A 20,165-nucleotide genomic window follows, 5' to 3' on the forward strand; every position below is an offset into this window, starting at 1 on the left:
GGACTGCATCCAATTTGCTGAGTAGAGTGTTGGAGGCTATTTTGTAAATGACATCAACGAAGTCAAGGATCGGTAGGATAGTCAGTTTTATGTGGGTATGTTTGGCAGCATGAGTGAAGGATGCTTTGTTGCGAATAGGAAGCCGATTTCTAGATTTAATTATGGATTGGAGATGCTTAATGTGAGTCTGGAAGGAGAGTTTATAGTCTAACCAGAACCGTACAGAGTAGTGATGCTGGACGGGCGGGCAGGTGCGAGCAGCGATTGGTTGAAAAGCATGCATTTAGTTTTACTTGCATTTAAGAGCAGTTGGAGGCCACGGAAGGAGAGTTGTATGGCATTGAAGCTCGTCTGGAGGTTAGTTAACACAGTGTCCAAAGAAGGGCCAGAAGTATACAGAATGGTGTCGTCTGCGTAGAGGTGGATCAGAGAATCACCATCCGCAAAGCGACATCATTGATTCATACAGATGTCTATTGATGTATATACATCAATAGAGGTGCGGCTCCACCATAATTTGCAAATAAATTCATTAAAAATTCTACAATGTGATTTTCTGGATTTTTTTTTCTCATTTTGTCTGTCATAGTTGAAGTGTACCTATGATGAAAATTACAGTCCTCTCATCTTTTTAAGTGGGAGAACTTGCACAATTGGTGGCTGACAATACTTTTTTGCCCCACTGTGTATGTATATATACAGTGGGGAGAACAAGTATTTGATACACTGCCGATTTTGCAGGTTTTCCTACTTACAAAGCATGTAGAGGTCTGTAATTTTTATCATAGGTACACTTCAACTGTGAGAGACGGAATCTAAAACAAAAATCCAGAAAATCACATTGTATGATTTTTAAGTAATTAATTTGCATTTTATTGCATGACATAAGTATTTGATCACCTACCAACCAGTAAGAATTCCAGCTCTCACAGACCTGTTAGTTTTTCTTTAAGAAGCCCTCCTGTTCTCCACTCATTACCTGTATTAACTGCACCTGTTTGAACTCGTTACCTGTATAAAAGACACCTGTCCACACACTCAATCAAACAGACTCCAACCTCTCCACAATGGCCAAGACCAGAGAGCTGTGTAAGGACATCAGGGATAAAATTGTAAACCTGCACAAGGCTGGGATGGGCTACATGACAATAGGCAAGCAGCTTGGTGAGAGGGCAACAACTGTTGGCGCAATTATTAGAAAATGGAAGAAGTTCAAGATGACGGACAATCACCCTCGGTCTGGGGCTCCATGCAAGATCTCACCTCGTGGGGCATCAATGATCATGAGGAAGGTGAGGGATCAGCCCAGAACTACACGGCAGGACCTGGTCAATGACCTGAAGAGAGCTGGGACCACAGTCTCAAAGAAAACTATTAGTAACACACTACTCCGTCATGGATTAAAATCCTGCAGCGCACGCAAGGTCCCCCTGCTCAAGCCAGCGCATGTCCAGGCCCGTCTGAAGTTTGCCAATGACCATCTGGATGATCCAGAGGAGGAATGGGAGAAGGCCATGTGGTCTGATGAGACAAAAATAGAGCTTTTTGGTCTAAACTCCACTCGCCGTGTTTGGAGGAAGAAGAAGGATGAGTACAACCCCAAGAACACCATCCCAACCGTGAAGCATGGAGGTGGAAACATCATTCTTTGGGGATGCTTTTCTGCAAAGGGGACAGGACGACTGCACCCTATTGAGGGGAGGATGGATGGGGCCATGTATCGCGAGATCTTGGCCAACAACCCCCTTCCCTCAGTAAGAGCATTGAAGATGGGTCGTGGCTGGGTCTTCCAGCATGACAACGACCCGAAACACACAGACAGGGCAACTAAGGAGTGGCTCTGTGGAAACGTATGATCTCTGTAATTGCAAACAAAGGTTTCTGTACCAAATATTAAGTTCTGCTTTTCTGATGTATCAAGTACTTATGTCACGCAATAAAATGCAAATTAATTTCTTAAAAATCATACAATGTGATTTTCTGGATTTTTGTTTTAGATTCCGTCTCACAGTTGAAGTGTACCTATGATAAAAATTACAGACCTCTACATGCTTTGTAAGTAGGAAAACCTGCAAAATCGGCAGTATATCAAATACTTGTTCTCCCCACTGTATGTGTGTATATATGTATGTGTGTGTATATATATATATATATTATATATATATATGTAGTGTGTGTATATACACTGCTCAAAAAAATAAAGGGAACACTTAAACAACACAATGTAACTCCAAGTCAATCACACTTCTGTGAAATCAAACTGTCCACTTAGGAAGCAACACTGATTGACAATAAATTTCACATGCTGTTGTGCAAATAGAATAGACAACAGGTGGAAATTATAGGCAATTAGCAAGACACCCCCAATAAATGAGTGGTTCTGCAGGTGGTGACCACAGACCACTTCTCAGTTCCTATGGTTCCTGGCTGATGTTTTGGTCACTTTTGAATGCTGGCGGTGCTTTCACTCTAGTGGTAGCATGAGACGGAGTCTACAACCCACACAAGTGGCTCAGGTAGTGCAGCTCATCCAGGATGGCACATCAATGCGAGCTGTGGCAAGAAGGTTTGCTCTGTCTGTCAGCGTAGTGTCCAGAGCATGGAGGCGCTACCAGGAGACAGGCAAGTACATCAGGAGACGTGGAGGAGGCCGTAGGAGGGCAACAACCCAGCAGCAGGACCGCTACCTCCGCCTTTGTGCAAGGAGGAGCAGGAGGAGCACTGCCAGAGCCCTGCAAAATGACCTCCAGCAGGCCACAAATGTGCATGTGTCTGCTCAAACGGTCAGAAACAGACTCCATGAGGGTGGTATGAGGGCCCGACGTCCACAGGATGGGGTTGTGCTTACAGCCCAACACCGTGCAGGACGTTTGGCGTTTGCCAGAGAACACCAAGATTGGCAAATTCGCCACTGGCGCCCTGTGCTCTTCACAGATGAAAGCAGGTTCACACTGAGCACATGTGACAGACGTGACAGAGTCTGGAGACGCCGTGAAGAACGTTCTGCTGCCTGCAACATCCTCCAGCATGACCGGTTTGGCGGTGGGTCAGTCATGGTGTGGCATTTCTTTGGGGGGCCGCACAGCCCTCCATGTGCTCGCCAGAGGTAGCCTGACTGCCATTAGGTACCGAGATGAGATCCTCAGACCCCTTGTGAGACCATATGCTGGTGCGGTTGGCCCTGGGTTCCTCCTAATGCAAGACAATGCTAGACCTCATGTGGCTGGAGTGTGTCAGCAGTTCCTGCAAGAGGAAGGCATTGATGCTATGGACTGGCCCGCCCGTTCCCCAGACCTGAATCCAATTGAGCACATCTGGGACATCATGTCTCGCTCCATCCACCAACGCCACGTTGCACCACAGACTGTCCAGGAGTTGGCGGATGCTTTAGTCCAGGTCTGGGAGGAGATCCCTCAGGAGACCATCCGCCACCTCATCAGGAGCATGCCCAGGCGTTGTAGGGAGGTCATACAGGCACGTGGAGGCCACACACACTACTGAGCCTCATTTTGACTTGTTTTAAGGACATTACATCAAAGTTGGATCAGCCTGTAGTGTGGTTTTCCACTTTAATTTTGAGTGTGACTCCAAATCCAGACCTCCATGGGTTGATAAATTTTATTTCCATTGATAATTTGTGTGATTTTGTTGTCAGCACATTCAACTATGTAAAGAAAAAAGTATTTAATAAGAATAGTTCATTCATTCAGATCTAGGATGTGTTATTTTAGTGTTACCTTTATTTTTTTGAGCAGTGTATATATGTATGTATATATATATATATATATATATATATATATATATATATATATATATAGACACATACATATATATATATAGACACATACATACATACATACATACATGTATGTGTGTATACTTTTTTTCTTTTGAATATACCTTTATTATTCCCCGCAACCCTACCACTGCTCCCCCAATTAAAGCAAACTAATAAACAATAACACTTAGGCTTCTACTTCCAGCTTATACATACTATACACGTTTTACAGACGTATATTTTACAATAGTTATATTTTGTTTTTTGTCCTGGCCTTCCTCTATTTCTGATGTCCATCCAGTTTGATTTCTATTTGCCATATATTTGTAACTGCTATTTCACAAAAGTTCTGAACCTATAAACATTTTACAGACCCCGTATGTTTTACATTGGTTATCTTGTTATTAGTCCCACCCTTCAGCTCCATTCAGCCACTTCCATCTATCTCTTAACACCATCCATATTGGATTTTTATTTGCCATATATTTTTCAACTGTGCTGTGACGCTTCACAAAAGTACTGAACCTTTCTATTCTCATAGTTTCTACAGATTGTAAATTAAAGAAAAAAAATTGCAAAAATAATAATTATATTATTTCTTGATTGACTATGACTTTTCAAATCACCCAGTATTGCTATCTGCAGCGTTAGTTCTAGGCAAATGTTGCAATTTTTCAGTCATTACGGGACCTGTGACCAAAAACGAGCTACATATGCACAGTACCAAAATAAATGATCTAATGACTCTGCCTCCTCGCAGCAAAATCTGCAGCGCTGGGAAGATTGTATCTCCCATATATATATAACATTCTATTGGTTGCATGAATATTGTATACTTTAAATAGAAAAATCTAAGTTTTGAATCCGGTGTCATTTTGCGTGTCATTTCATAAACCATGTGCCATGGAATCGGTACATTAAATCTCTTCCCAACTATTTTGCAATTTATTTGGCACAGCTGTACATTTTTTGGTACTTATTAAGTGAATTTGGTATATATTTTTATTTATCACAATTTTCTTTAACCAATTTTGGTCTTTAATGCATGGCAAGTTTCATACTTTTTCCCCTTCCACTTGCCTCTTCCATTTGTGGTAATGGTGCAATTAGTTGGTTGTAATTTTGGGTAGAGCAGACATTTCAATATGTCTGTGTTAGCTGCATGTGTGACAACTCCACCAGTCCTATTTATGATATCATTTACAAAGATTATACTTTTTTTTTTATATGTATCTGAAAACTTTTTAATATTTTTTTATCAATTAGTATATTTGAGTTTAACCACTATTTGTTGTATTATTTGTTCTGTTTTTTCAGGTGGATTAAACTGATATTGCAACCAACTTTCTATGGCTTGTTTACAAAATAACGATATTTTGTTTTCAAATAACCAAAAGTGAGCGATTTGTTGTCTGAATAAAGGGAAAAGGGCTATTCTTGAACATGGGGTGAGACATTCTTACAAATTTAATACAGAACCATTTCAGATTTAAGTCTAACTTTTGTATGACTGACACCTTTAGTAAGAGGTCTAGTGCTTTAATATTTAATCATTTCTGCCCTCCGAATTCATATTCATTATATAAATAGGCCCATTTAATTTTGTCTGGCTTGCCATTACAAATAAAATCAATTTTTTTACTCATGTAATTTAAAAAGCAGGTCGCTAGGTGTAGGCAAAACCATGAGCAAATAGGTCAACTGTGATATGACTAAAGAGTTAATCAAGGTTATTTTTCCACAAATAGACATGTTTTATTTTCCATGGTAGAAAAAATTATCTATTTTTGCTAACTTTCTATTAAAATGTATTGGCGTGAGATCATTTCTTTCTTTCAGGATATGTATACAGAGTATGTCCACATCCCTGTCAGACCATTTTATTGGTAAACTACACAGTAATGTAAAAGTTGCATTTTTTTGTGATTCAATACATAATATAGTACACTTATCATAATTTGGTTTTAATGCAGAGAGGTTAGAAAAAGTATCTAGATCCTCTATGAGGCTGTGGAGGGATTCTAATTGTGGATTTAAAAGAAAACATGAATCATTTTGATGGCAATAATGAATAGATATGCCGATGGTGGACAACCTTGTTTTACTCTTGACAGTTTAAAACTTTCTGAGATGTAGCCATTATTTACTATTTTACACCTAGGGTTACTATACATAACCTTAACCCATTTTATAAGAGATTATCCAAAATTGTAATATTCCAGGCATTTATATATAAACTCAAGTCGTACTTTATCAAAATCCTTTTCAAAGTCAGCTATGAAAGCAGGCCTGGTTTCCCAGATATTTCATAGTGTTCTATTGTTTCCAGTACTTGTCTTATATTATCTCCAATGTATCATCCATGTAAAAAACCTGTCTGATTAGGATAAATAATATCTGACAAAACCTTTTTAATTCTATGCGCTAAGCATTTAGCTCTAATTTTTGCGTCACAATACTGAAGTGAAAGAGGCCTCCCATTTTGTAAATGGACTGGATCTTTATAAATACCACTTGAATCCTGTTTCAGTAATAATTAAAATCAGACCACCTTGTTGAGTGTCCGATAATCTACCATTTACAGTGGAAGTTGGAAGTTTACATACACTTAGGTTGGAGTCGTTTAAAACTCGTTTTTCAACCACTCCACAAATGTATTGTTAACAAACTATAGTTTTGGCAAGTTGGTTAGGACATCTACTTTGTGCATGACACAAGTCATTTTTCCAACAATTGTTTACAGACAGATTATTTCACTTATAATTCACTGTATCACGATTCCAGTGGGTCAGAAGTTTACATACACTAAGTTGACTGTGCCTTTAAACAGCTTGGAAAATCCCAGAAAATGATTCCATGGCTTTAGAAGATTCTGATAGGCTAATTGACATCATTTGAGTCAATTGGAGATGTACCTGTGGTAGTATTTCAAGGCCTACCTTCAAACTCATTGCCTCTTTGCTTGACATCATGGGAAAATCAAAAGAAATCAGCCAAGACCTCAGAAAAACAATTCTCCACAAGTCTGGTTCATCCTTGAGAGCAATTTCCAAACGCCTGAAGGTACCATGTTCATCTGTACAAACAATAGTACGCAAGTATTAACACCATGGGACCACGCAGCTATTATACCGCTCAGGAAGGAGACGCGTTCTGTCCCCTAGAGATTGATGTACTTTGGTGCGAAAAGTGCAAATCAATCCCAGAACAACAGCAAAGGACCTTGTGAAAATCCTGGAGGAAACGGGTACAAAAGTATATACACTGCTCAAAAAAATAAAGGGAACACTTAAACAACACAATGTAACTCCAAGTCAATCACACTTCTGTGAAATCAAACTGTCCACTTAGGAAGCAACACTGATTGACAATACATTTCACATGCTGTTGTGCAAATGGAATAGACAAAAGGTGGAAATTATAGGCAATTAGTAAGACGCCCCCAAAAAAGGAATGGTTCTGCAGGTGGTGACCACACACCACTTCTCAGTTCCTATGCTTCCTGGCTGATGTTTTGGTCACTTTTGAATGCTGGCGGTGCTTTCACTCTAGTGGTAGCATGAGACGGAGTCTACAACCCACACAAGTGGCTCAGGTAGTGCAGCTCATCCAGGATGGCACATCAATGCGAGCTGTGGCAAAAAGGTTTGCTGTGTCTGTCAGCGTAGTGTCCAGAGCATGGAGGCGCTACCAGGAGACAGGCCAGTACATCAGGAGACGTGGAGGAGGCCGTAGGAGGGCAACAACCCAGCAGCAGGACCGCTACCTCCGCCTTTGTGCAAGGAGGTGCACTGCCAGAGCCCTGCAAAATGACCTCCAGCAGGCCACAAATGTGCATGTGTCTGCTCAAACGGTCAGAAACAGACTCCATGAGGGTGGTATGAGGGCCCGACGTCCACAGGTGGGGGTTGTGCTTACAGCCCAACACCGTGCAGGACGTTTGGCATTTGCCAGAGAACACCAAGATTGGCAAATTCGCCACTGGCGCCCTGTGCTCTTCACAGATGAAAGCAGGTTCACACTGAGCACATGAGCACATGTGACAGACGTGACAGAGTCTGGAGACGCCGTGGAGAACGTTCTGCTGCCTGCAACATCCTCCAGCATGACCGGTTTGGCGGTGGGTCAGTCATGGTGTGGGGTGGCATTTCTTTGTGGGGCCGCACAGCCCTCCATGTGCTCGCCAGAGGTAGCCTGACTGCCATTAGGTACCGAGATGAGATCCTCAGACCCCTTGTGAGACCATATGCTGACACATGCACATTTGTGGCCTGCTGGAGGTCATTTTGCAGGGCTCTGGCAGTGCACCTCCTTGCACAAAGGCGGAGGTAGCGGTCCTGCTGCTGGGTTGTTGCCCTCCTACGGCCTCCTCCACGTCTCCTGATGTACTGGCCTGTCTCCTGGTAGCGCCTCCATGCTCTGGACACTACGCTGACAGACACAACAAACCTTTTTGCCACAGCTCGCATTGATGTGCCATCCTGGATGAACTGCACTACCTGAGCCACTTGTGTGGGTTGTAGACTCCGTCTCATGCTACCACTAGAGTGAAAGCACCACCAGCATTCAAAAGTGACCAAAACATCAGCCAGGAAGCATAGGAATGCTTCATCAGCCAGGAAGCATAGGAACTGAGAAGTGGTGTGTGGTCACCACCTGCAGAACCATTCCTTTTTTGGGGGTGTCTTACTAATTGCCTATAATTTCCACCTTTTGTCTATTCCATTTGCACAACAGCATGTGAAATTTATTGTCAATCAGTGTTGCTTCCTAAGTGGACAGTTTGATTTCACAGAAGTGTGATTGACTTGGAGTTACATTGTGTTGTTTAAGTGTTCCCTTTATTTTTTTGAGCAGTGTATATCCACAGTAAGAAGAGTCATATATCAACATAACCTGAAACTCCGCTCAGCAAGGAAGAAGCCACTACTCCAAAACCGCCATAACTATGGTTTGCAACTGCAAATGGAGACAAAGATCGTACTTTTTTGAGAAATGTCCTCTGATCTGATCAAACAAAAATAGAACTGTTTGGCCATAATGACCATCGTTATGTTTGGAGGAAAAAGGGGAACGCTTGCAATCCGAAGAACACCGTCCCAAACGTGAAGCACGGGGGTGGCAGCAGTATGATGTGGGGGTGCTTTGCTACAGGAGGGACTGGTGCACTTCACAAAATAGATGGCATCATGAGGCGGAAAATTATGTGGATATATTGAAGTAACATCTCAAGACATCAGTCAGGAAGTTAAAGCTTGATCGCAAATGGACAATGACCCCAAGCATACTTCCAAAGTTGTGGCAAAATGGCTTAAGGACAACAAGTCAAGGTATTGGAGTGGCCATCACAAAGCACTGACCTCAATCCAATAGAACATTTGAGGGCAGAACTGAAAAAGCGTGTGCGAGCAAGGAAGCCTACAAACCTGACTCAGTTACACCAGCTCTGTCAGGAGGAATGGGCCAAAATGCACCCAAATTATTGTGTGAAGCTTGTGGAAGGCTACCCGAAACGTTTGACCCAAGTTAAACAATGTAAAGGCAATGCTACCAAATACGAATTGAGTGTATGTAAACTTCTGACCCACTGGGAATGTGATGAAAGAAATAAAAGCTGAAATAAATCACTCTACTATTATTCTGACATTTCACATTCTTAAAATAAAGTGGTGATCCATTTAATCCTAGTAAAAATTCCCTGTCTTAGGTCAGTTAGGATCACCTTTGTTTTAAGAATGTGAAATGTCAGAATAATAGTAGAGAGAATGATTTATTTCAGCTTTTATTTCTTTCATCACATTCCCAATTTGGAAATTGCTCCCAAAGATGAACCAGACTTGTGGAGGTCTACAATTTCTTTTCTGAGGTCTTGGCTGATTTCTATTGATTTTCCCATGATGTCAAGCAATGAGGCACTGAGTTTGAAGGTAGGCCTTGAAATACATCCGCAGATACACCTCCAATTGACTCAAATTATGTCAATTAGCCTATCAGAATCTTCTAAAGCCATGACATAATTTTCTGGAATTTTCCAAGCTGTTGAAAGGCACAGTCAATTTAGTGTATGTAAACTTCTGACCCACTGGAATTGTGATACAGTGAATTATAAGTAAAATAATCTGTCTGTAAACAATTGTTGGAAAAATTACTTGTGTCATGCACAAAGTAGATGTCCTAAACGACTTGCCAAAACTATAGTTAGTTAACAATACATTTGTGGAGTGGTTGAAAAACAAGTTCTAATGACTCCAACCGAAGTGTATGTAAACTTCCGACTTCAACTCGTATGTATGTATGTATGTATGTATGTATGTATGTATATATATGCACCAATTATGTGATGGCCTGATCACATTCTGTCCCCTATCAACACTTTTTGATAGGCGCCAGAGAGAACAACATAAGAAAGCGATCAAGAGGACTAGCTTGATTAAGCCTCCACCATGTATATCTCACTAGGTCAAGGTATTTAAGCCTCCATATATCCACGACATTCATGATTTCCTTAAGTGCCTGAGGGTGATAGTTTGTAGTGTTTTTTTCTTTACGGTCCATAGAGATATTTAAAACCGTATTATAATCTCCTACCATAATAATAGTCTTGTGTTGCTTGTAGGGTTGATATATATAAGAATGTATTTTCAAAGAAGCATGGATCATCATTATATGGACCATATCTGTTTATGGTCCAATAACATATTTAAAATCATCCATCTACCTTGAGGATCTGTTTGGACAATTTGGATCAAATTTACTGTTAATTAATATCATCACCCCTTTTGAATTTATTTGCCCATGGGAGAAATATATTTCGCCACCCCCAGTCCTTTTCCCCCAAAACTTCATCAAAACTGTTGAATGAGTTTCCTGAAACAATAGATAATATATTGCTTCTCTTTTAACCAGGTAAATACTGATCGTCTTTTCTTATTTGCTAAGCCATTACAATTATAACTGGCTATACTTATTTCACCAATTACCATAATGAGACACAAGTTTCAACTCTATTTATCATAATATATGTTTGTAAACGTACCATTAAAAAGTAACATGATGATTGTCTATATAGCTGTACCATGATATTTGCATTGCTACTAAGTAAACCTACAATTGGTACCCACTATTCCACCCGCTAAAACCCCTCATCCCGCGTTGTGTTGTCATCCTAATGACCGGCAAACCCCCCCCCCCCCCCCCCCCCGGATCCCATGGCGACCGGGACCCATCCTTCAAAAAGAGCACACAGTGCCCCCCACAGAACAGAAGCAGATGAACCGCCAAAAGCATTTCCATTGCCCTCACCTCGCTTTGTATTATATATAGCTATTAAACAGGATTTTTAAATATTTATCTTTTTTATCTTAATTTCCATAATTAGCAATTAATATTTGTCGTAATGTATGCAGATTATGCACAGGATTGTTATCTCTTACCAGTATTGCAATTACAAAAGTTACATTTTGGCAAGCAATTATTATTTTAGCAAACAATTATTGTGATTCATCCTATATTGTCCCAAACATCTTTTACTCCCTCGCAACAGTTGTGGGATACACACACACACAAACACTCATACACACTTAACCCCTTTCCACCACAAACAACCATAGACTCAGATGCTCAACAGTTGCACCATCCCAGAGCCCAACTCAAGAAAGGTCTTGATTTACGAATGCATATACAGTTGCAACTGTATGAGAAGGCCTGCAAAAATTGGCAAAATTGGGCTATTTGATTAACCATTGTCACGTCCTAGGTGATGGAGATCAGATATACCCCCTTCCCCTGAAACACCGACATGTGGTCCCCCGTTGTGACCATATTCCCAAGCATCTCCGTGCAGTCCGACCTTTGATTTTGTGCCACCAGGGCCACAATAATATGCCCCCTCTCTGAATGTCTGAGTGTGACCCCCTCCCCATGGGTTACTGCAGCTAGTGTTGCCAGTACTGCCAGGGTGGGGGCAATCCGCACCGGAACTCTTTGTTATTGGTCTATTAATACATTTACCACATGGTTATGTCATCATGGAAAGCTGAAACTCCCACTCATGCAAACCTACTTAGAAGGTCCTGTATTGATGAAACAGTGTACAAAACATTAGGAACACCTGCTCTTTCCATGACATCGACTATCCAGGTGAAAGCTAGGATCCCTTATTGATGTGACCTGTTATATCCACTTCAGTCAGTGTAGATGAAGGGGACGAGACCGGTTAAAGAAGGATTTTTAATCTTGAGACAATTGAGACTTGGATTGTATGTGCCATTCAGAGGGTGAATGGGAAACACAAAAGATAAAACGTGCCTTTGAACAGGGTATGGTAGTAGGTGCCAGGCGCACTGGTTTGAGTGTGTCAAGAACTGCAATGCTGCTGGGTTTTTCACACTCAACAGTTTCTCGTGTGTATCAAGAACGGTCCACCACCCAAAAGACATCAAGCCAGCTTGAAGCATTGGAGTCAACATGGGCCAGCATCCCTGCGGAATGCTTTCGACACCTTGTAGAGTCCATGCCCTGATTAATTGAGGCTGTTCTGAGGGATAAAGGGGGTGCAACTTTATATTAGGAAGGTGTTCCTAATGTTTTGTACACTTTATCAATTGATTCTTGAATAATTATTTCTTAGAAATGCCTCATGAGCCTAGTTCAACGCGTATACCCCATCAGAACCAAAAATATAAGCTTGTTTTACACCAATGTCTGTATTTGGGTTAAGTTTGACGCACGTTTCTGTTCACCTACAGTCCATTCGGAAAGTATTCAGACCCCTGCCCTTTTTCAACATTTTGTTACATTAAAGCCTTATTCTAAAATGTATTAAATAAATATTTTTCCTCATCAATCTACACACAATAGTGGTCTGTAGCAACCACTACATAATAAAAGTCCTGATGTCCCATACTCCCGCATCTACGCATTGCACTGGACTGACCACATTTTATGCTCTTGAACTTGTACTGTGATTTCACAATAATGAATACATACCACCAGGCCCAATGAGCAAAAGTGTTGTGTTGGTAAGCACATACTATGTTTTTGGTTGGTGTCAGTGATACATTTATTTTCATTTCAAAATTTGAGACTATAGATACCAATCACAATCCCAGTCACAATCACTTGATGAAAAGTGCTTTGCTGCTTACAGTTCGTAGCCTATGCATAGTCAAAACACAACTGCTTAAGCATGCCAGTAATGATTATTGAGTTGATGAACGGGACGTCCCACCAATCGAGTGCTTATGACTTTGAGTAATAAGATAATCAAACTCAGATTACATGAGATGAACCATCTCTCACCCTCCTCTCTTCTCAACAGATGAGTCTGAGGCTGACGGGCCACATAGACGTTTACCTGCTGAATGACATGGACAGCAACACGATGGTGGAGAGATAAGGAGGACACGTTGGAGGGGTGGATATTAGCAGTGGTAAAGTCAGTAGCTAGACAGGGGTGACCTAACATGGTGGAAGCATGGGACCACAGGCTCAGCCAGTACAGTGCTCCTCCTTCTTTGCCTTAGTGCCAACGAGACCTTTGTAAGTGCCCTTCGTCATCATCTATCCCTTACAAGAAGCCTTGAACCCCTCACTTGACATTCCACTAGGCAGGTAGCCTAACTATGATTGGCATTATCTTAAAGTTAGTATCAATGAGTTTTTGGTTTTTATCATGTTGAGCATGCTTTTAAAATTCTGCAAGTGCGCCGGCCTTTTCTCAGGTCAGCATTTCCATATGACTTTGAAACGCTGTTATATTTTTAGATGGGAAATACACAGTATGTATTACACAATTTATTACCAAAAAGGCAATTTCCTCCAATTAATATGTATGTACAGTACCAGTCAAACGTTTGGACACACCTACTCATTCCAGAGTTTCTTTATTTTTACTATTTTCTATATTGTAGAATAATAGTGAAGACATCAAAACTATGAAATAACACATATGGAATCATGCAGTAACCAAAAAAGTGTTAAACAAATCTAAATATATGTTAGATTTGAGATTATTCAAAGTAGCCACCCTTTGCACGCTCTTGGCATTCTCTCAACCAGTTTCATGAGGTAGTCACCTGGAATGCATTTCAATTAACAGGTGTCCCTTGTTAAAAGTTAATTAGTGAAATTTCTTTCCTTCTTAATGCGTTTGAGCCAATCAGTTGTGTTGTGACAAGGTAGGGGTGGTGTACAGAAGATAGCCCTATTTGGTAAAAGACCAAGTCCATATTATGGCAAGAACAGCTCAAATATGCAAAGAAAAAAAACAGTCCATCATTACTTTAAGACATGAAGGTCCGTCAATCTGGAAAATGTCAAGAACTTTGAAAGTTTCTTCAAGTGCAGTCGCAAAAAACCATCAAGCGCTATGATGAAACTGGCTCTCATGAGGACCGTCACACAAAAGGAAGACGCAAAGTTACCTCTGCTGCAGAGGATAAGTTCATTAGAATTACCAGCCTCAGAAATTGCAGCCAAAATAAATGCTTCACAGTGTTCAAGTAACAGACACATCTCAACATCAACTGTTCAGAGGAGACTGCGTGAATCAGGCCTTCATGGTCGAATTGCTGCAAAGAAACCACTACAAAAGGACACCAATAATAAGAAGAAACTTGCTTGGGCCAAGAAACACGTGCAATGGCCATTAGACCTGTGGAAATCTGTCCTTTGGTCTGATGAGTCCAAATTTGCGATTATTTTTTATTTTTTTCAACCGCCATGTCTTTGAGACACAGATTAGGTGAACGGATTATCTCTGCATGTGTGGTTCCCACCGTGAAGCATGGATGAGGAGGTGTGATGGTGTGGGGGCGCTTTGCTGGTGACACTATCAGTGATTTATTTAGAATTCAAGGCACACTTAACCAGCGATACGCCATCCTATCTGGTTTGCGCTTAGTGGGATTATCATTTATTTTTCAACAGGACAATGACCCAACACACCTCCAGGCTGTGTACAGGCTATTTGACCAAGAAGGAGAGTGATGGAGTGCTGCACCAGGTGACCTGGCCTCCACAATCACCCGACCTCAACCCAATTGAGATGGTTTGGGATGAGTTGGACCGCAGAGTGAAGGAAAAGCAGCCAACAAGTGCTCAGCATATGTGGGAACTCCTTCAAGACTGTTGAAAAAGCATTCCAGGTGAAGCTGGTTGAGAGAATGCCAAGAATGTGCAAAGCTGTCAAGGCAAAGGGTGGCTACTTTGAAGAAACTCAAATATAACATTTTGATTTAACACTTTTTTGTTTACTACATGATTCCATGTGTTATTTCATATTTTTGATGTCTAAACTATTATTCTACAATGAAGAAAATAGTAAAAATTAAATTAAATAGTAAAAATAAAAACCCATCAATGAGTAGGTGTCAACTTTTGACTGGTACTATATGTTGTAGATTTTTTTAATTTATGAGAACAAATAACTTCACTTTGGTAAGAATTGAGAAGATATAGAATACTTAAAGGGCCAAGTTGCTACATAAATTGTGTTGCATATAAATTAATATACACTGAGTGTACAAAACATTAGGAACACCTGCTCTTTCCATGACATAGAAGGACCAGGTGAATCCAGGGGAAAGCTATAATCCCTTATTAATGTCACTTGTTAAATCCACTTCAAATCAGTCTAGATGAAGAGGAGACAGGTTAAAGAAGGATTTTTGACATTGAGGGTGAATGGGCAAGACCGGTTTAAGTGTGTCGAGAACTGCAACGCTGCTGGGTTTTTCACGCTCAACAGTTTCCCATGTGTATCAAGAATGGTCCACCACCCAAAGGACATCCAGCCAACTTGACACAACTGTGGGAAGCATTGGAGTCAACATGGGCCAGCATCCATGTGGAATGCATTCGATACCTTATGGAGTCCATGCCCCAACGAATTGATGCTGTTCTGAAGGAAAAGGGGGGTGCAACTCAATATTAGGAAGGTGTTCCTAATGTTTCGTGCACTCAGTGTATATCTATTGATTCTTGAGGAATATTGTTTCTTATAAATGCCTCATGAGTTTAATTCAACTGGTATACCCCATCAGAACCAAAAATATAAGCTTGTTTTACTGCAATGTCTGGAAACATTGTAAATGTGAACCAAACTCTGAATATCCTCGATACGTGCTTAAAGCTATCATTTTGATATCTTGGAAGGTCAGGGCTTGCTTTAATAGCTCGGTCTATGAATTTGCGTGGTTACATTTCTCCAGGCCCATACCTCAGCTTTTTACAAAACACAGGTGGGGTAACGGCTTTGTTATTGTTTAGAACATCTTTTTTTTAATTTAACTTCCTAACCTAATTGGTCAGGCACTTGGAATATATTGGCCACCATCTTTATTTATTTTCAAAAGATATGCATGCATATGCACCCACTGCCCTGCTTAAACTGGGACAGGGGTGCTCAAAATAATTATACATTTTAACAAATGCAATTTCACACCCAAGGCACAAATACCTAGGATAGGATAAAGTAATCCTTCTAACCCCCCCCCCCCCCTTAAAAGATTTAGATGCACTATTGTAAAGTGGTTGTTCCACTGGATATCATAAGGTGAATGCACCAATTTGTAAGTCGCTCTGGATAAGAGCGTCTGCTAAATGACTTAAATGTAAATGTAAATAGATATATTGGGAGTACTCATTGAAAATCTGTTGTATAATTTGACCCTTTTACTAATTTCCTGCTATTTTGGTCAAAGCACCTCAGTAAAACTGTTGCTTTGGCTTTACAGTGAAAGGCATCAAAGCCCACGTCATGCCCAAATTATCCCATTACCTGAGGATCATTTAAGGGAAAGGACGATGTGATACTAACCTTTCTGTGAAAGCCATTGTTTTTGTTTGTACAGAACTCTACCCATTGAAGTGTAAGTTGTCTCCAAAGCCCATAACAAATGAAAGATGTAGACCTTTTCTGCTGCTTGGCGCTGTCTGAAGTCAGTGTCACTGCTAAATACAGTTCCTGATGACAATATGAATCAACCATGACACAATAGTGATCAATGTTGTTTCCATCTACTGACATTGAGTGTAGAGCATAAATATAAGGTCTCTGCATGTGCATGGCCACCACTTTAGTCAAGTTATTACTCTGGATTGTTTTAATGTCATTCTAACAGGAATCATCCACTGTAAGGTATATAGTTAAACTGATTTTATGTACTGTAGAAAGCCAGGTCAGTACTTGTAATTTGTCAAGTAGATATTAAGGAAAACCAAAGTAACAGTTTGGATGTTACAAGTTTTGTTGATACCATACATTTTGTATGAATAAAAGTACAAATTATGATCAAAAAAAATATTTTTCAAAGTACAAACTCATGAACAGTGAGGCTGGACAGAGTGAGCGCCTGAGCTCGATAAGTTTTTTTGCCAATACTTCTCGTTAGACTAGTTAGTGTGTGGATAGTTAATTGAAAGTACAACCTACTTCTGTACCTGTTCATGTAGAATAAAAAAAATCACTCACTCACATGTCAAAGTAAATAAGCTATATACACACACACAATTAACTCATGGCTAGGTTCAGTGTATGGATTAACTATAGTAGTCTATGGGTTTAGTTACCTAAAAGGTGATATTTTACTAGTGGTTTACAGCAGCTGTCTAGCAGAGAGAATGATAAACAGAACACACAATGGATGTGCTGGCCAATTTCCTGACATGTATATACTTTTTCAAAGTGATTGCCAGATTGAAATGTTACTAAACAAAAAAAAAAAGACAACCTCATCCAAAATATACAGAAAAATATAAACGCAACATGTAAATTGTTGGTCCCAAGTTTGATGAGCAAAAATAAAAGATCCCAGAAATGTTCCATAAGCAAAAGCGTTCTCTCATTGTGGGCACAAATTTGTTTACATCCCTGTTAGTGAGCATTTCTCACTTGCCAAGATAATCCAGCCACCTGACAGGTGTGGCATATCAAGAAGCTGATTAAACAGCATGATCATTACACAGGTGCACCTCGTGCTGGGGACAAAAGGCCACTAAAATGTGCAGTTTTGGCACAACACAATGCCACAGATGTCTCAAGTTGAGGGCACATGCAATAAATGCCCTTGTGGGAAAAAACTAATTCTGATTGGCTGGGCCTGGCTCCCCAGTGGGTGGGCCTATGCCCTCCCAGGCCCACCCATGGCTGCACCCCTGCACAGTCATGTGAAATCTATAGATGTGGGCCTCATGAATTTATTTCAATTGACTGATTTCCTTATATGAACTGTAACTCAGTAAAATCTTTGAAATTGTTGCATGTTGCATTCATATGTTTGTTCAGTATAAATGACTTGCCATCAATGGAATGTTACTTTGACAGATATGATCCATTCTAGGACTTCTATTTCAAAAAGTACAATGCAGGAATGGCAGGCTTGATGCGTTCTCTGGTCAAGCCAGTTGCTGATTGGCTGGTAGGCTCACTTGCTGTCTTTACCCAGGTCCTTGTGGGCACTGTATTCTTTGTACATGGAGTAGATCACCCCTACAAATAGACAAACAAAGTCATGTTCGTGGTCTATTATATGTTAGTGTGTAAGGACAACACAGTCAGTCTTGTGTGGTACATGTTTCCCCTGTAAATTGAGAGAGATATTAGCCGTTGGGCCTGTGTATCTGTTATACAGCACATATTGGATTAGGATTTACCTAATGTCATTGCGCCTACTATAAAGCCTTGAGCTCCAACACGCATGTGGATGAGGTGGACTGACATCTTTGTGTTCCCCCGTGACTTCAGCCTCCACAGACCAAAGGCTACCACTGCAGCACATCCTGCCATGCCTGTAAAACACACACATGGGAAATGTAATGATGACTGGGTGGGTGTAGGCCTACCCAGTGCTCGACTTGGACTGAAATAGGTGCCGGTACTTATTTTGGGTACCGTTTACATTTAGGTGCAGGAGCTCCACAATAATTTTGAACTGTTATTCTAGGAGGTGCAGGACCTCAAGCTGTAGAAAATTTGAGGTGCCAGTACTCAGTTCCGGTGAGCTCCTGCCCAAGTCAAGCACTGGGCATAGTGGAGTTGACAACCGGATGCATTCGGTTTTCAGGGACACAGCTAATTCAACCTAGCTTCCGTTTCCACGTAAAACCTGATGTGGGAACTCCACTACTGAGTTTGTTTTATGCCTGCTACGTTAGGTTACTGGGTGTATGATATCTAACCATAGAACCAGGGTTGGAAGAGTGGATTGCAATTTATTCCATGACTGACTGGGATTCACTCAAACATGCACTATGGAAAACCTCCACTACAATGAAACCCAACATAATTCCTGCCCTTGAAAATATTTTTTAAATTCTACAGCTTCACTTACCTATTGGGACAAACGGCGACTCCTTTGCTTTCCTCATAAATTTTGATTCATTCTCATCATCAAATGATGAAAAATTGTTGTTGGAGGACATGGTAACTAGGAGGAAAGAGGGGCAGACATGAGAGAACTGGCTTGATGGATCAATAACAGTCCAATTTATATTAATCTGTCATACGGACTTGCTAAAGTAATGTATATAGTTTTTCCTTCAAGTCCATTAAAATTGCAATAATTTAATCATAATTTATATTCCATATACATTGCTTATAACACAACATGTCCTTACACAACATACTAGCTACGTGACACATAGCAGGAAAACACCTTGAATTTATCTGTTCCAGTTTACTAATCAACTACAGTACAGACTCACTACTAGGCCGATGGGTCCCGAGTTCGAGCTTCTGCCCGGTGACTCGCATGTTAAACTAACAGATGATGTTTGACAATCATTAGTCACCGCTTTGTTTTCATAACAAGTTATTTGTCGTCGTGACCTTAGATTGTCACCTAAAGTTAATAGCTACTAGCTAACATCCCTTCAAAGGACAGAATCAGGGTTTATCTGGAAATAAAGGATGGTTCAGTATTCACAACATAATCTCTCAATATTGACATTACACAGCCCGTCGAGTGAGCTTTAACGTTAGTAGGTTAATAACTCACATTCGTCCTCTGTCGAACGATCCGGTTAAATGCTGAAGACCCTCTCTTCGGCTACCTGTTGCTGTCTATTCCAACCTTCGAAGTCAAGTCAATTTATCGCATCCGTAATACGCAATATTCCTATGTTCTTCTTCGGTGAGGGTTAAAGGCAATTGGCATCCAATAAATGTTGCATTACCGCCCCCTACCCAGACTGGAGTATAACTCCCTTATACTTCGCTTGAAAAAGTAAACAAATAAAACAAATACCCTACCATCTAACACTACACTCACACACAATTTTTTTTTTTATAATAAAATATATACACAATACTCCAGGATTTAAATCTATTTAGTCCTACTTCAGGCCAACAGCTTGAAAGGATGGGACACAACCACTTAACACACCC

At 40.6% G+C, this 20,165-nt stretch overlaps 2 protein-coding genes across 2 annotated transcripts in view; one reads left to right on the forward strand and one right to left on the reverse strand.

The window, feature by feature from the left end:
• The window catches only part of LOC120065250 (natural resistance-associated macrophage protein 2-like), a 44,986-nt gene extending 31,310 nt beyond the window's left edge, over positions 1 to 13,676 (forward strand). Inside the window, exon 17 of the mRNA XM_039016077.1 lies at positions 13,098 to 13,676. Coding sequence (XP_038872005.1) covers positions 13,098 to 13,175 — 78 coding nt within the window. The 3' untranslated portion in view covers positions 13,176 to 13,676. The remainder of the gene's footprint in view (positions 1 to 13,097) is intronic.
• Positions 13,677 to 17,970: 4,294 nt separating this feature from the next.
• Positions 17,971 to 19,909, reverse strand: LOC120064574 (HIG1 domain family member 1A, mitochondrial-like). Its single transcript, XM_039015165.1, has 4 exons — positions 19,777 to 19,909; positions 19,111 to 19,206; positions 18,434 to 18,568; positions 17,971 to 18,269 (listed from the first exon to the last, which is right to left on the reverse strand). Exons 2-4 carry the CDS (start codon positions 19,199 to 19,201, stop codon positions 18,205 to 18,207), a joined length of 291 nt encoding a protein of 96 aa, XP_038871093.1. The 5' UTR covers positions 19,202 to 19,206; positions 19,777 to 19,909; the 3' UTR covers positions 17,971 to 18,204.
• Positions 19,910 to 20,165: the final 256 nt, after the last annotated feature.

The sequence above is a fragment of the Salvelinus namaycush genome, chromosome 20 (genome assembly GCF_016432855.1).
Source record: "Salvelinus namaycush isolate Seneca chromosome 20, SaNama_1.0, whole genome shotgun sequence".
Taxonomy (NCBI): Eukaryota; Metazoa; Chordata; class Actinopteri; order Salmoniformes; family Salmonidae; genus Salvelinus; species Salvelinus namaycush.

Excerpts from the sequence above, each read along its gene's own strand:
- LOC120064574 (XM_039015165.1), bottom strand. The coding sequence starts at position 19,201 with ATGTCCTCCAACAACAATTTTTCATCATTTGATGATGAGAATGAATCA. Across the intron at positions 18,569-19,110 it reads GTCGCCGTTTGTCCCAATAG|GCATGGCAGGATGTGCTGCA; the intron begins GTAAGTGAAGCT and ends TGTGTTTTACAG. Across the intron at positions 18,270-18,433 it reads AGTAGGCGCAATGACATTAG|GGGTGATCTACTCCATGTAC; the intron begins GTAAATCCTAAT and ends GTCTATTTGTAG.